Source organism: Gymnoscopelus braueri (genome assembly GCF_963280865.1).
Source record: "Gymnoscopelus braueri genome assembly, chromosome: 15".
In the NCBI taxonomy this organism is placed as follows: Eukaryota; Metazoa; Chordata; class Actinopteri; order Myctophiformes; family Myctophidae; genus Gymnoscopelus; species Gymnoscopelus braueri.
In genome coordinates this window covers 31,237,045-31,252,464 of record NC_137620.1, presented here as the reverse complement: position 1 = coordinate 31,252,464, position 15,420 = coordinate 31,237,045, and the positions used below count along the sequence as shown (strand labels likewise).

At 42.0% G+C, this 15,420-nt stretch overlaps 1 protein-coding gene across 1 annotated transcript in view; it reads right to left on the bottom strand.

The window, feature by feature from the left end:
* LOC308101483 (trans-2,3-enoyl-CoA reductase-like) overlaps positions 1–12,353 on the bottom strand; it is a gene marked incomplete at both ends in the record, with an annotated part of 42,258 nt that extends 29,905 nt beyond the window's left edge. The window contains one exon of the mRNA XM_080450899.1: positions 12,249–12,353. Within this exon, the coding sequence (XP_080307025.1) occupies positions 12,249–12,353 (105 nt within the window). The remainder of the gene's footprint in view (positions 1–12,248) is intronic.
* Between the last annotated feature and the right edge of the window lie 3,067 nt (positions 12,354–15,420).

Genomic DNA, 15,420 nt, shown 5'->3' with positions numbered 1-15,420 from the left:
TAGACTGGTCTATGGCTCGTCCCATTCAGAAATAGTACTGTGGTTTCTCAGGTTAGTTATCAGTCGTTAGTGTCAGTGTTAGTTGTAATGAGGCTGTCGATATCTGTATACAGTATTCAGTATGTGCGCGTATTACTATCTAGGCCTATGTCACTTGTCCACCAGATGCTAAAAAACTGTAAACAGCACGACAAACTTGCTGAAACACGATCGAGCTCGACTGCACTTGCTTGCCTTGTTAATCATTTCTGCCAGGCCAGAATGGTAGCCTGGCATGCATGGGCCAGACTAATATCACTGCGTATCTGCAGTGATATTTATTTTTGCACTGGCAGATTCGTCTGGTTTCCAGGCAACCAGAATGGGTGGGGGCAGGGATTATATTTTCGCCCCTGTGAGCAATGTTGCATTTTCTTCAAAACACACTTTTTAGAACGTGGGTTACATCTCTAAAAAAGAATTGAGCTTGTCTTTAGTGTAGCCTGCTCATAAATATAGACTGCAGAGAGGGAAGCTGGCTTACCCCTATAATCTTCCCTGCGGTCTGCAACAGTTGGGCCAATTTGGACCTCAGTTTGCAGATTACCAAACCAAACTGTGATGCCAAATCTGACCAGGCTTTCCAAGACTGCTCGATAGAAAACAAACAAACATTCATTTCTGGTCCACACCGTGAACCCTAAGACAGTGAAGGAAGCGCTGTCTTTGCTGTAGTCAGACTTCAGAGGCTGTCCACATGTGTATTCCAAGTGAGTTGTCAATACATGGACATGTGTATTCGAAAAGTACCTGTATGAACTTGCTATTGTAGGTTTGGTTGATGTAGGGTTTTTTCTTGGGGCATTTCCTTTCAGCATTACTATCCAATATGGTGTACGTTTGTTTGACTGGGTCTAGATTTGCTACTGTGCTCCAGTGAATATAGTACATTTTATTCTTCCTACATTAGGACACCTGCCATTCCAAAAGCCTGTGTGTAGCAGTAGTGGCTCAGAGCCTAGTCTGCCTGATCTCCCTCAGTCAAGTGGGAATTTCCCTTTAGGCTAGTGGCTAAGATGTTAGCTTTGCATGCGGGTTGACCCGGGTTTGAATCTCGGAGTATTTTAAATATCCTTGACCTGAAGCTGATTCTACAAATGTCTTCTAAATCCCAACAGTATTCTGAAAAACGCATGTTTCTATATCAGGGGTGCTCAAATCTTTTCATGTCAAGGACCCCCAAAATTATATGTATTTGGCCGCTGACCCCCATCTCAAAATATTTAGTTCCAGGGACCCCCAGAAGCAAAGATTTCAGTTAAAAATATTCGCTTTCAAACAAATATATATTCAAAGATTTGCACACATTTTCATGATTTAAAAGAAATAGCTGATCTACAAGCTCGTAGCGCGGCACTCGGTGCCGCGCTATGAGCTTGTATATCTGCTATTCTTGAATAGCCAAAGTGTAAAATAATGCTTTTTAGCTCAAATCAAAAAGTGACACAGATGCGTTCCAGGTCTTAATGGGTTAATAGTTTGTTCCCAAAAAACAGAATGGCCTTATTTTGCCTACATTTGTGAATAATTTCCTTTCGCCATTGACGAAAAGTAATGAACCGCAGTTATCTCATCCGCCACATCGATCCAAGCACCTCACCCAGACTCCCAGATGTCTTGTCTGGGCTAACATTTAGCCTCAAACTTGTGAAGGATATTCTGAAATCGTTGATATTGGTCGGATAGAAAGTCTGCATCCAGGGACCTAATTTCTAAGGAGTACAGGTGCTGGGGAAAGGGGGAAGAGACAGGCAAGAAGTTATGATGAATGATGGGGTACATGGAGGAGCTGTGACAGGTTGACATCAATAGTTAATGCTTCGATGATGTATTGCATTTTGTAGTTTCACATCGCTCACTTTTAAGTTCAAAGGAATTTGGGGATTGATGCCATACCCACATCCCCAGTGCTTTGCTATGTCAAATTTGTGAGGGTTGGACGCTTTGGAAACTTGATTGTCATGCACAATGAGGCATATGGCTTCTGAAAGGAAAGACCTTGAGCGCGGCTGACTGGCAGTCTGAGCACAACAATCCCTTGTCAACAGAGCCAAAACCCACACACGTTGTCCTCCATAGGACCTTACAGTTTGACATTGTTTGTGTGCATACGCTGTATGCACGGGTATGCATTTCGTTTTAGTCATATTTTAGTCATCTGAAATGTTTTAGTTTTTGTCTAGTTTTAGTCGACTAAATATCATAAGATTATAGTCGACTAAATCTAAGGTTGATTTAGTCAACTATAATGTATTTTGGCGGTGCCTTGATGGCGTCGGTTGCATGCTGAAAATAGCCGATCTACAAGCTCACAAAGCGTCGCAGCGCGACGCGTTGTGAGCTTGTAGATCTGCTATTTTCAGAGCGCAACACCCTAGCACAACCAACCATAAAATGACCTAACATTTTAGTCTAGTTTTTATTTTTGTGCTAGGGTATTCTAGTGTTTATTTTTTGGAGATTTTGTGTATGGGAGAAGAAATACGATGTATAGACACCTGGGGGGGACCACAGTCAATGAAGAATATAGCCTACTGTTGGGTTTAAGTGGTTAAATAATAATTGCAGGACTACTGTAACAGACAAAGTACATGAACCTTTAATACTTAAAGTATATGTAGGTGTTTAAAGTATATGTAGGTGTTTTAGGCGTTTCTGGGCAGTTCTCCCTTTTATATATTTTACTAGGTTTAGTATGTGTGGTCACATTCATATATACAGTACACTGTCTTACACCTCATAATTATTTCTGGCCAACAAAGGCCCCAACTCTCTCTTCTGCAGTGAGACAGTGCCATCTATGGAAATGTGTCAAGCCTAAATTTTCATGAAGACAAACCTACGATAGTTTCCTGATTGCTTTCTATAAAGCTATTTAATACATTCCCAGACTTATGGGGAATGAATGACTGAGAATGGGCCCACCTACTGCACAATGGCCAAAAATGAATCTAATTGTTTTCATTTATATTAGTTTATGACAAAATAACTCATAAACCTCCAGTGCAAAAACAAAAGTTTTGCAAGTCTGCATTCGATTGCTGAAGAAGTCAACAATACATCAAAAGTTTCATCTAAGCTGATTTAGATTTGTTCTACTTAGGAGAGAGAGAGAGAGAGAGAGAGAATTGTGCCTAAAATCAGTCATGGACAAATCCTGGGCTTGCGTTTCGCAAATAGTTCTTTGGCAGTAAATATTTTTATGACAGTCGAGAATGGCACTAATATGTCCGGCTTTGTTGTTGTCGATCATACTTAGTTATAGCTGCAGATGCCTGTCACTTCAAAGCAGTAATCTTGCTACCTGGGGATTCATCTTCATGTATTTACGCACACTGGCATTTCTGCTTTATTTAAGTTGTGGAATACATACTGTACTAAAATATAGACCTGCCTGATGTCTTGTGTCTTTAAAAAAAAGCAAGCTAATGGCATGGGAAGGAATCTGAATCTCTCTTGTGATAATTAGAACAGAAATATTACAGTGGCAGACTGAGTGTTTGATTATGGTACCTTCAACAACTGTCTTTTGAAATAGCATCTGTGAAACCCAGTCTTTCAATGACAGTTTCATTGTTTGAGAGAAATGTATATAATGATAAAAAAATCTGCAAATGAGAGATTCTTCACAGGTTTAACTGAACAATGGCCCTAAAGTTTTGATTTTTGGCTCAACAGGTGCACTACACTACTTTTAACTACTACAAAATCTAAATCATTTATGAAATAGCCGATCTACAACGAAAATTGGGACATCAGGATTCAAGTGGTTAAGAGCAACAACTAACATGATAATCACGCAAAATAATCGGAGTCACAGAAGTGACATGGGAACAATCGAACGGTGCTCACAACTATGCCAATAGTGATACTCTATATGCTTCCGTTCAAAGTACGCTTCTAAACACCTGGACATCAGTTTAGAGTTACAATTATTTTCTGCTGTCTGTGAATAGTGGGCATGTGGCACTTTTTTTCTTACAGTGATGTAAATTATTAATTCTCTTGTAAAACAAAACAATGCTGTCTACAATATTTTCTAGTTTGTGGCTAATTGATTTGGCTCAGTTTCTCATCTCCATGCCCTGTCATGATAAATAATTTGGTGACAACAAAGTATGCTCTCTTTTCTCTGCATAGTGTCTTATCCTGTAGCCTACTTCACTTCATGCCTTCAGTCTTCTTCTGATTGTTTTGGCACTTTCAAATTGTGTAATTGTACACATTACATTTGATTTTACACATTTCAAGCTACCTTGTTGCTAACTTGAGTCATTGCAAACTCCAAACATGCACAGTGCATAGTCTGTTGAGACAGTGGGAAGACAACTTCATCATTAAAGCGTGGAAAGAGTAGGCCTACTAGAATATCCTACTCAAGTAGAAGTGCTGTTACTTGACTTAAAGGACCAAACTGGTGACAGTGCAGGTACATGCCATTGTCTGTTCACATCGGCCATACAGTATATCATACGTAAACATTCTCCTATTTATGGCTTTATTTTTTTAGATCGGCTAGCAGTGGGGCTCTAAGGATGCTCGGTTGGTCAGTCGGTCAGTCTGGCTAGATTGCAATGGAATTTGCTGTGCACTTTCATGATCCCCAGCAGATGATCTATTGATTTTGGTGACCCAAAATGTTAACTTTGCACACAGGATATGAAGTGCAGTAACCGGTGTGTCAGATGGGGCGTAGCAACAGACATTTGGTATTTTCCGGACTGGAGAAGGGTTGATTACGGCTAATTATTGTCAGTGGGTGTTCTGCAGATGAATGACCAATCAAATGATTGCTAGAATGAATAGCGAATAGATGAATAGTGTTGTTTGGACCCTTATAAAGGAATAGTTCACCCGAAAAAAAAAAATCGATTAGTCACCCCATGGAGACTTGAATTCATGGATATTTTTTTAGTTTTTGTCGCATTTCTAAGCCAATAATTTAATCGGACCGGTAGGCAGTGGGTCCGGCAGGAGACACAAAGGAGACTCTTTGTGTCTCCTACCGGAACCGCTGCCGGTCATCAAATTATTGGCTTAGGAATGCGACAAAAACAAAAAAAATCAAGAATTCAAGTCTCCATGGGATGACTAATCGATAGATTAGTCATTGTGGGGGTGAAATATCCCTTTAAGGTCATTCCACACCAGGAGCGACGCGAATAAACGATACGAAAAGATTATTTGACATCAAACTTTCATTTTGGTGATACCTCCATTCATGCAGGTAGATGAATATATTCTTACCCTTTGGATAAATGTGTACTTTTTCACCGTCAGTTGATGCTTCATATCCATATGAATAAAATCGCCCGGCTGATCCGTTTATTTCTGGAACACAGTTCTTATATGACGCGATCTAAGATTCCCCTATGGGGTTTTCAAGAGAAAAAATAACGCTGTGGCCCGTGACTCAGGGGGATAGCGCCCTCTACTGGCAGTGATGTCAGACTTCGGTGCTCTATCGCGCTCAGTGTGCATCATGTGCTCATAACACAAACTGCAATCTGGGAACCCATCGCCAACTGAAAATGAAAAACAGCGCCCTCTGCTGTTTGTTCTATGTCTGTTGGCTCTGGGCGGAAGAAAACGTAACGCCAGAGCGCAAGGAAACCGGTGTTTGTTGTATGCCTTCAGCGCATCACTTCCGGTTGGTGCGACTATGTTTTCATTCCCACTAACAATATTTCTACACGGAACACTAACACCACTTCTCCCAGAGAACATGGATCGTATTGGTTATAAGCCCACTTGTTTCTATGATGAAAGAGTAAGTTAAAATGTGAATATCTTTCCGTGGTTTTGTCTGCTCCGCGGACGCTATTGTTAAATTAGTTTCGGTTTGTTTCGAGGGGGGAAGGATCGACGGACACGTGAATCCCGCCCACTACATTTGATTGGGTAAAGCGCGGCCTGCTTCCTGATCTGAAGGCACGCCCATGCGCACATGTTATGACGAACCTCCCCGACAGATTCCAACGCAGTGCAGAAACTGTTCTTGAGAGATTACACAAACTGCAGTTTAAATTAATGCAAATTAATCGCAGGAAATAAACGGTCCCCGTGTGTTCGGACCTTTTGTTTTACCTTTCTTCTTGCCTGGGGTGCAGTTGCCGTGCATGTATACATTGAGGTGGCAGTGGCTCAGGAGGTAGAGCAGCAGGTCTTGTAACTAAAAGGTTGCTGTTGATCCCTGCCCTGGCTCCACCTGGCCCTGTGTTGAAGACACTGAACCCTTAACTGCCCCCGATGAGCAGGTTGGTGCTTTTGCATGGTTCATGATTGTTGCCTCTGCTTTCGGTGGATGCATGTAAGAAATGCAGACCATTAGCTCGGCACTCAGTGTGCTCTCAAGTGTGGCGTGTGAGTTATCGTTAAGGAGCTCAGGCTTGCCGAATCAGTGACTCATTTCAAAACCCTTCTTAAAACTTTTTGTCAAGGCATTTCCATACTTAGGCAAAACATTTCCTTTTGCTAGATGTAAATGTAATGGGTCTAATGCTAGTCTGCTACCGAGTATCAGGACCAGTTGACTGAGGGGACTCAATTCTACAGTATGTTGATTTTTTTGGCTTTTGAGGGATGTGTAATGATAGGATTCGGCGTCACTCAGAGAGAGAGAGAGAGGGGTGACATAGTCTAAAATACTCTCTCTCTCTCCCCCTCTCTCACACAAATTATACATCTAGAGATAATGCTAATAAACTATTTTCATTTGATATTTTGTTTTAAAAAATATATAAGAGAACACTTTCATTCACTTAAGTGGAGATTTTCAGGCGCATTCTGTAATTTTCATTGTAAAAATGGTGCAAAATACTTTTCAAATGACATGAAACCGACATGACTACAACATGTACATTTGAAGAAAAAAAAATTACATTCCTTTAAAATAAGAACTTTTATTATTATTATAGTTAGTAGTGGGCTAAACATGCATAATGGTGTAGTGTAAGTGTAGGCTACTCTGTAATTCTTGCCCCAAGAGTACAATACTAAAAAGTAATCTACTTCAATGTAAGCTCAATTACTGATTTGAGTACATGAAAAAGACACCACTTAATTAAATTAAATTGTTATTTCCACTCCTGCTTTTCCACTCCCTGTTACATTTCCAACAGGGGTTTTTGGTTCTGGAAAGTTGCTTTGGCTTTGGTAATAGACAGCAGGTGCTAAGCGTTGGCTCAGACGATCCCCAAGCAAGGCGCTTAACAATGAACTCATCTCTCTTCTCTGAGAGGTGAGAGATAGATATGGTCTCAACCTACACTCAGCGTTTGCTGGCAATGGACCAGTTGCCCAAGGATTCTGGAGGCTATGGGTCGTTCCTCCAGGGCTAAGAGGCTGTCGGGTTTCCTTTCAATCTTGAACCTCAATTACCGAATGAAAGAGGAGAGGAAGACCGAATTCCAAACTGTGTCTAGAGTCCCGTCTCTGTAGACCTCACAGTCTATCTCTCTCTCTGCTTGTTTGCTCACCTACAGTAATCTGTAACTCTGAACACATGCAGATCACTGCTCGTGGGAACCTTTGCAAGTGAGTTTCTTCGTTGCGCCACCAAAGAGGCATCAAGGTATGCTGCTCTTTCCTTGGCAGCGACAAGGATGCGTGCGGGGGGGTGGGGGGGTGGGGGGGGGGGGGCGTTCTAGATATCTCCTCGCCTCTTTCCCCATATATTTCATCAAATCTCACTTATTCCTACGCCGTTCCCATGTGACCAATGCGCGGATGAGTCATGAGTTGATGTCTTTCTCATTCCAACCCATGCGTTTGAAAACTCCCTGCATTTTTTATCTTGTTATTTACTGAACAATTTGAAGGCTTAGCTGAGAGTAGAGAGAGCGGCTTATCCTGGAAGATAAACGACCGCGCTGACAACTGGAATACTAATATGACTGACGTGACATCACTTGACTTCATGCTGAACATGCTAGCAAAAATTTGAAATGAAGTAATGTGATGGTGTGTATGCGTGCAGACCACATTTCTAGCTTAAAAGGAGCTTGGGAGCATGCTGGAAGCATGTTGTTTACATGCAAAGCCAGCATGTAAACATGCCATGTCCCTTATTTACTGGGCTCTTTGGAGCATTCTGTTTGTCTTCCTTCAAGTTCTGCGAAAGAACATTGAGTTCCAGTAACATGGAAACCACAAAAAAAGAAAGTAGTGCTGACAAAACCCTCACGTAAAGGTTGTATAAAATGTTTGTGAAAATTAATTATACAAATAATTTAATACTGTAAATTCACACAAAAAACTTAGAAGCATCACTTTTCCACACATTTTTATAATTGGAAAAACATTCTACCTAAAAGACAAAACACATTTTGCATCTCTTCTCAAGTAACAATGTTTGAGGGAAAGAATGGAACAAGAACCGCCAGTCAATGTGAAAAAAATAAGAGAAAATCTTTTGAGTATGTTCATAATGTACTTTGCCCTTGCACAGAAGATTACGGTGACAGACTGAATCCAGACGTGACAAGTTTGGAGAGCAGTGACAGCTGAGGCCTCACTGAGATAATTAGAGCGATTTCTCAAAAGCAGCTGCTAACTTTTGTTTTAAAATCTACATGAGTGTTGTTCAGACAGTCCTAACAAGCTGGTGTTGTGCCTTATTTTACAGTACTGTATGTCAGAGAGCCCTCAATCTTACATACAATCAGCGACCTCAGCTGCACCCGTGTAAGCACAGTAAATAAATCTATACCTTTTCTAGACTTCAGGGACACTCAAAACACAGAGTTTTCAGCCATGCAAGACACCAGGTGCTGGGCTCGAACTAGGAGCCTTCCAAATTCCAACCAACCGCTCGACCTCTAGAGCACAATCATGCCTAATGTCTATCTATTATATAATGCTGGTTGTATTTCTGGTGTCCCCCACATAGAATGTAGAACGTTGTACAGTTCATCCACATGTTGAAAGAGATATTAGTTTCCATATTGTGTTATGCTGGCAACACTTTGCCTGTTTATGTATCCTCATTATATTCCTGTGTTGACACACACCCACACTTCTGTGCCTCAAATGCTGTTGCACTTCATAAGTCACAATGTTCCTAGTAGGCAATAGAATGATTAATAATAGACCTCTCTGCCTTCCATTCCTCACTGCAACTACTGGGCCCTCACCGCCTTGTTTTTGCTATCCCTCTAACAAGCTGCCCTCTAGCATTATGGGGGAATTGAGTGAGAAGAATTGATATTTAAGTTAACCACATGCACAATGACGGAGGCAGTGGAGATTTAGGTGGTTGATTCGGAGACAATAACGGAGCAATTAGGCTGTGGTATAGCCTATCATTCTGCTGCAACTTTTAAGGGATACCTTTACTGAGCTTGGCTTCAAGGAGACGACATGTACCATCCAGTACAATCCAGTATCCCTATCCTTCCCATTAGTTGTCTGTCAATACTGTTCTCAAGTTTCTGGTTATAGCAGGAACAATAGCCCCACACTCAGTCACACATCAATGAAAGTATTCCGTTGCACACAGAAAGGCTTCCGATTTGTTTCACATTTTCACAACTTTGGTTTATCCAAGCGGGGTGCAAAACACCTGCGGAGGAAGTTCTCTCCAGTGTTCCTCATCACATTTGCAAGACTTTCATTGTGTGCATAAAGTACTTTCATTGTTTTGTCCGTGGCATTTGTCTACTTTAATCGATCTAGTATTACTTACTTTGGGTGCTGGTGTCAACATTAATACACAAACAAACAAACAGACACAATAGTAGCCCCCTTGAAAGCCTTGGTAATGTACTGTGGATCAACTTATTCCATTGTAAACCATGCCATAGATGATAAAGGGACCAGTTGGAGGAATACACCGGTTTACAGTTGGCTCTGAAGTGACAAATCCAGTTTAGCGAGGAAACACGCACCTTAATTCCTGAGGACACTGAGCTGAGCCTGCTGATAGTAAGACGCCACGACGACAGTCATAAGGCTCACAACGAGCTTCAGCCCCTAAAGCTATTAATACTGCTAATACAACTGACGTTACCTCCGCCGATGCCTCTCCAAAAGCAAAGAGAGCATACGGAGAGAGAGACTGCATTTATTTTAGGGTACAGCAGAAAGGGCCCCATTGTGCCACAGGCTTAAAAGCAAGCCTTCATGGTAAAGTCCAGTGTATAAGGATGACTCCAGCAGAGGGCCAGAGCCCTGTCTGTCTGTCTGTCTGTCTGTCTGTCTGTCTGTCTGTCTGTCTGTCTGTCTGTCTGTCTGTCTGTCTGTCTGTATCATCCTGGCTGTTACAATACGGCAGTGGTGGAAAAAGTACTCAAATTATTTACTTAAGTAAAAGTACCAATACTGCAATATAGAAATACTTTGTTCCAATTAAAAGTCCAGAATCAAAAATGTACTTGAGTAAAAGTACAGAAGTATTGGCATCAAAATGTACTTAAGTACCAAAAGTAAAAGTAAAAAAATATTTGAAAATAGCCGATCTACAAGCTCACAACGCGTCACGATGCGATGCGTTGTGAGCTTGTAGATCGGCTATTTTCAAATAGCCTATGTATAAAATAGGGCTAAAGTGGTTAATGTATGTTTCATAATATCATAATTTATATCTTCAAAGTAACTAGTAACTAAAGTTTTCAAATAATTGTAGTGGAGTAAAAGTACAATATTTGCCTCTGAGATGTAGTGAAGTAAAAGAATTGGAAATACTCAAGTAAAGTACAAATACCTCAAAATTGTACAGTACTTAAGTAAATGTACTTAGTTACTTTCCACCACTGCAACGGTTGGCAATGCACTGCAAAATCCTTTGTGTTGCGGGTCTATTTGACACTCACAGAATCAAACTAGAACTTAGGATATTGCAGTGTGGCAGAGGTAATGGGTCACTGGTATTAATAGACGCCATTATCGGCACTATTTCGACCATGTTGCACATCGTACAAATTGGACAGAAGCCCTACAAGTCACACAGAAACAACATCTCTGCCACGAACAAGGAGATATTACATGCACTGACTGGGTGCTGTAGCTTCTTCTGCAGAAATGTTATTATAGCACACTGTGTTTGCACGGCAGGGTACTGTACGCCAATCTACTAAATACACATAGTATAATAATCTGACTAACGTTTTGAGCTCTCTCTCTCTCTCTCTCTCGCTCTCGCTCTCTCTCTCTCTCTCTCTCTCTCTCTCTCTCTCTCTCTCTCTCTCTCTCTCTCTCTCTCTCTCCCCGTCTCTCTGTCTGTCTGTACAATGAAGCACTGGGGGGGAGAGTAGGTGGGAGGGGGTGAGCTAGCTAATTTATATTGTAGTTATAACTGGAGTTGTTGAACAAAACAAATTTCCTTCAGAATTAATAAAGTATAAATCTATATGTCTGTCTGTCTACCTGTGTGTCTCTCTCTCTCTCTCTCTCACACACACACACACACACACACACACACACACACACACGTTTGTATTACTATACTCGAGAGAACGTCAACATTTTATGATGAATTCAATTTTGTCTTCGGCCAAATTCAACCCTAACCCTAATGTCTGAGTTACACTTAGTTTCCCGCTGGTGTCGCACAGCAAAAAGACCTATCAGATCTTCAAGCTCATCAGTCACTGCAACTAAGGATGAATCAGACAGGCAAACCCTCCAAATGCCTAATTCTAACACTATAAAGCCACCCTGAATCTTTCCTAACTCCCCTTTGACCCACACATTCTTACTCTTAAGAAGTACTATATCGTGACAGCTTGGGGCAACATCTGACCATCAGTCAACATTTGACGTGACGAGAGCCCGGCCGTCACGTCATTTTACAATGGTCCCAGTAATCCTGCCCGTACAGGAATACGGAATACCGTTCTCACTCCCCACTCGTAAGAGGTTGACCGACTCCACTAAAAACACTTCCTGTGAAACAAGGGGGATGGTTAAAGTTAGGGTTAGGGGGGTGGGGTAGTATAGGCATAGGGGATGAGTGGTTAAGGCTAGGGTTAGGGGTGGGCGTCACGTCACGTCACGTCACGTCACGTCACGTCACGTCACGTCAAACGCTGACGTGAGGTCAAATCCATCCCAACTCGTCACCCGTTTGACATGATGGGTAACCATAAAAAAAAACATGACATTTCTCTGGTGAAGAACAAGAAAATTGTCACATTTGGCCCGCAGAAGTACACACACACACACACGACAAACCCATCAAAATAGTACCACGGTCAAAACACACATTCTACCTTATCAATGACATGGGTGGGCCGTCCAGTTTCCGGGTTCAGGATCTCCACCTCCATGTATCCCAGCCTGTTTGTGGTGCCAACAACACCCTGCATCTGAGGCATCTCTATCTTCCCCAGGGTTTCAATCCCTTATTTCCCACTTTAATAGCCTATACACCCAATTCTCTCCTCTGTTGTTGCTAAACTGTGAGTTCAGCAGATATTGCTCGGTCTGCCGAGATGTCATTCTCTTAAATAGCTTCAGCAGCCCTAAAGTGATTTCGGGGACACACAGAGTGACATGCCACACTAAGTGGTGTAATCTCGGGCGCAGAGAGAAAGAACAATGTCTATCTAATCACGCGGCTATATTTAAACCTGTCTGATGAAAGGTCTGGCTTTGCTTTTCCCCTCACCAGAGTGTGTGTGTGTGTGTGTGTGCACCTCCTATTGCCTGATTTATACTTAGTTGTACACAGGTGTCGCACACCAAAAATAGCCAATCTACAAGCTCACACTGTGTCGCGATGCAACGCGCCGTTAGCTTGTAAATTGGTTGATTTTCCGCGAGCGACGCCCATGCCCGACTAAGTATAAATCAAGTCTATGATAGGAGAGACAGTGTCTGCTTATCTTGTCTTGTTTCCGAGGGCTCTGCAAATAGGCATTGACGTCCATTTCTCACAGACTCTCAAACGCCCTCCTTCAATATTTGACGGTATTTTGCTGACGAATGCAAATTACATTTGAGTTGTCTCTAGTAGTGCTTTGCATAACTTCAAAGTCTATGTTTTTTAGGTGCAGTCAATATTCCGGTGAAAATCTGCAGCTATACATTTCCATCTAACATTAGATATACAGTACATTGATCTCATTTTGCTGTACTATCCCCTATAGGTTAAATACCTTTTGAAAGCAACCGACAGAACGCTTTGATGGATCTCAAGTGTAGAAAATAGTTAGCGGTGTTTATTTCGGTTCAACATTACTCGAAAGAAATCCGAGCCATTTCAAAGACCTCCCACGGTAACCTTATCACCCTATTTATATTTGAAAGCATTGCTGGAAAGAGTGGATCTCAGAGAGGGATCATTATCTCCGCAAGTCACAGCCTCCCTCAGTCAAAAAGTGGAGTTCAGGTGTGCAGTGAGTGAATCAGTACTTGGCTGCACCAGCAGCATCTGTGTCAGCTGGCAAGGTAGTGACTACGCTTATTATCTCTTGAAAAACCCAATTATCTCCTTGCTGTGTTTGTTTGAAAATGTTCTTAGCTCAAACATGCTAAAGTGAAAGCTGGGACACCATAGCTATATCCTCACGAAAAAACAATTACTTTTTCTTTGGATGATTTCTTTAGGTAATTCGTGCTTTATTTTAGACAAGAACAAGTATAGAGCGAGCAAACTGAGAGTGGAGAAGGAGGATAATGCAATACCAGGTCTCCAGCTGGAATTGAAACACATCACAATTATCAGGTTGATGCACCACCCCGGTCAGCTAACATTCCCCCAAATGTACTGTATTTATTATTAATGTAGGATTTAGATTTAAAACAAGCAGCCATTCTCACCATAGTCTCAGTGTTAGTAATATACTGCTGTTTCTACTTCCTACGTTGATGCATTAGACTAAATTAATTTGCATGGGTCTTAAGCAATTGTGTTGTTGTTGTTGTTCTGTTGTCAATTTATTTTACAGTTAATTATTTGGAGCTCTCTCAAATGTATATACAGTATATAGCGTATATCCTAGTAGTGCTAAAAAACCCAAACAATTTCTCTCAACGCAAATGTTTGCTATTCAGCAGTACCGCCCATGCTCCTTTGGAGATAAATTAAGAATTTAATAAAGAGTTCATTTATTTTTCATGAACCATGGTTTGTGAAACACACACACACACACACACACACACACACACACACACACACACACACACACACACACACACACACACACACACAGACACAGACACAGACACAGACACAGACACAGACACACACACACACACACACACAGAGAGAGTTGTTTTTCCCATTCTCTACATGGATCTCATATGCAATGTCCCCCATCCACGTTGCCAAGTCCATCAGTGCCCTTTTAACGAGGTGATATTCAGATGCACGGGAGCAGATGTTGCAAAGAAAACACACGGTGACGTGATGGTGATCGATGCGGGGCCTCCTCGTTGGAGCCGCCACATCATTTGGGCGGATGGCATCAGGATAACAATCTGCGTTATATGGTGGAGACAGCTGTCGCCATGGCGCCCAGGCAAAACCGGGTGTATTGGCTCCCGCCTTATTTCAGGGACGAAGTGGGACAGCCAATTAGAATGATTTACAGCTCGCTGGCACTGCTGTGGCCACCCTGCCTGAAGCCTGTGTCTTAGCACTGATAAAACAATGCTAGATTACCCCATGGGTGGTGATGGGGAGAAGGTACAGCAGTGAAAATAGTTCACTACGTGCGTTTCAACGTGGTCAGGAGCGGAGACGGACCTTTTATAGTGATCGTGTGTGCTCGTTCTCTAACTTAGGTTAATGAACTCTTGTAGTTGCGTGAGCCGTACAGTGTTTGGAAAGGCAGTGAACAGGCCTCAGTAGATTATTATGAGAGTAGTCATATTGTAACAATATGTTGTGCAGCTGCACTCGTGAACGGTTGAATTGGACTCTTTAAATACACTTCCAGCATTCAGTGCTTCAGTAGTGGAATATTCTAATCTGCTCGTATTTTAATTAGTTTATAGACAGTAAATATTCCACCATGTCTGCTACCAGGGCACTTAGATACAGTATGCCCTTATAGAGACATTACCATAACGCAGTGACCCAATTAGATGGCTTATTCTTTATGAAAACTGCTCTATATTTGTTTTGCGTCTGTATCTTATCGTCTCCGCCAGGCCGAAAGGCATGGCGAGAGAGTATGTTTTGCCCCCTGTCCGTCCGTCCGTCCGTGTGTCCGTCTGTCCTTCTGTCTGTGACCAGCTAATCTCCGCCACCGTTGGCCCGGTCGCTGTGAAACTGCGCACACACACTCCCTGGATGTCATAGCAGAACCTCTGCCCCAAATTTTTCACATGGGCCTGTTATAGCGTCTCTAGGAGGCCGATTTGTGCAATTTTTTTTTTTTATATTCCTCCTACAGATTTTATCCAAACGTCATGCAAATCGGTACACAGTATCTC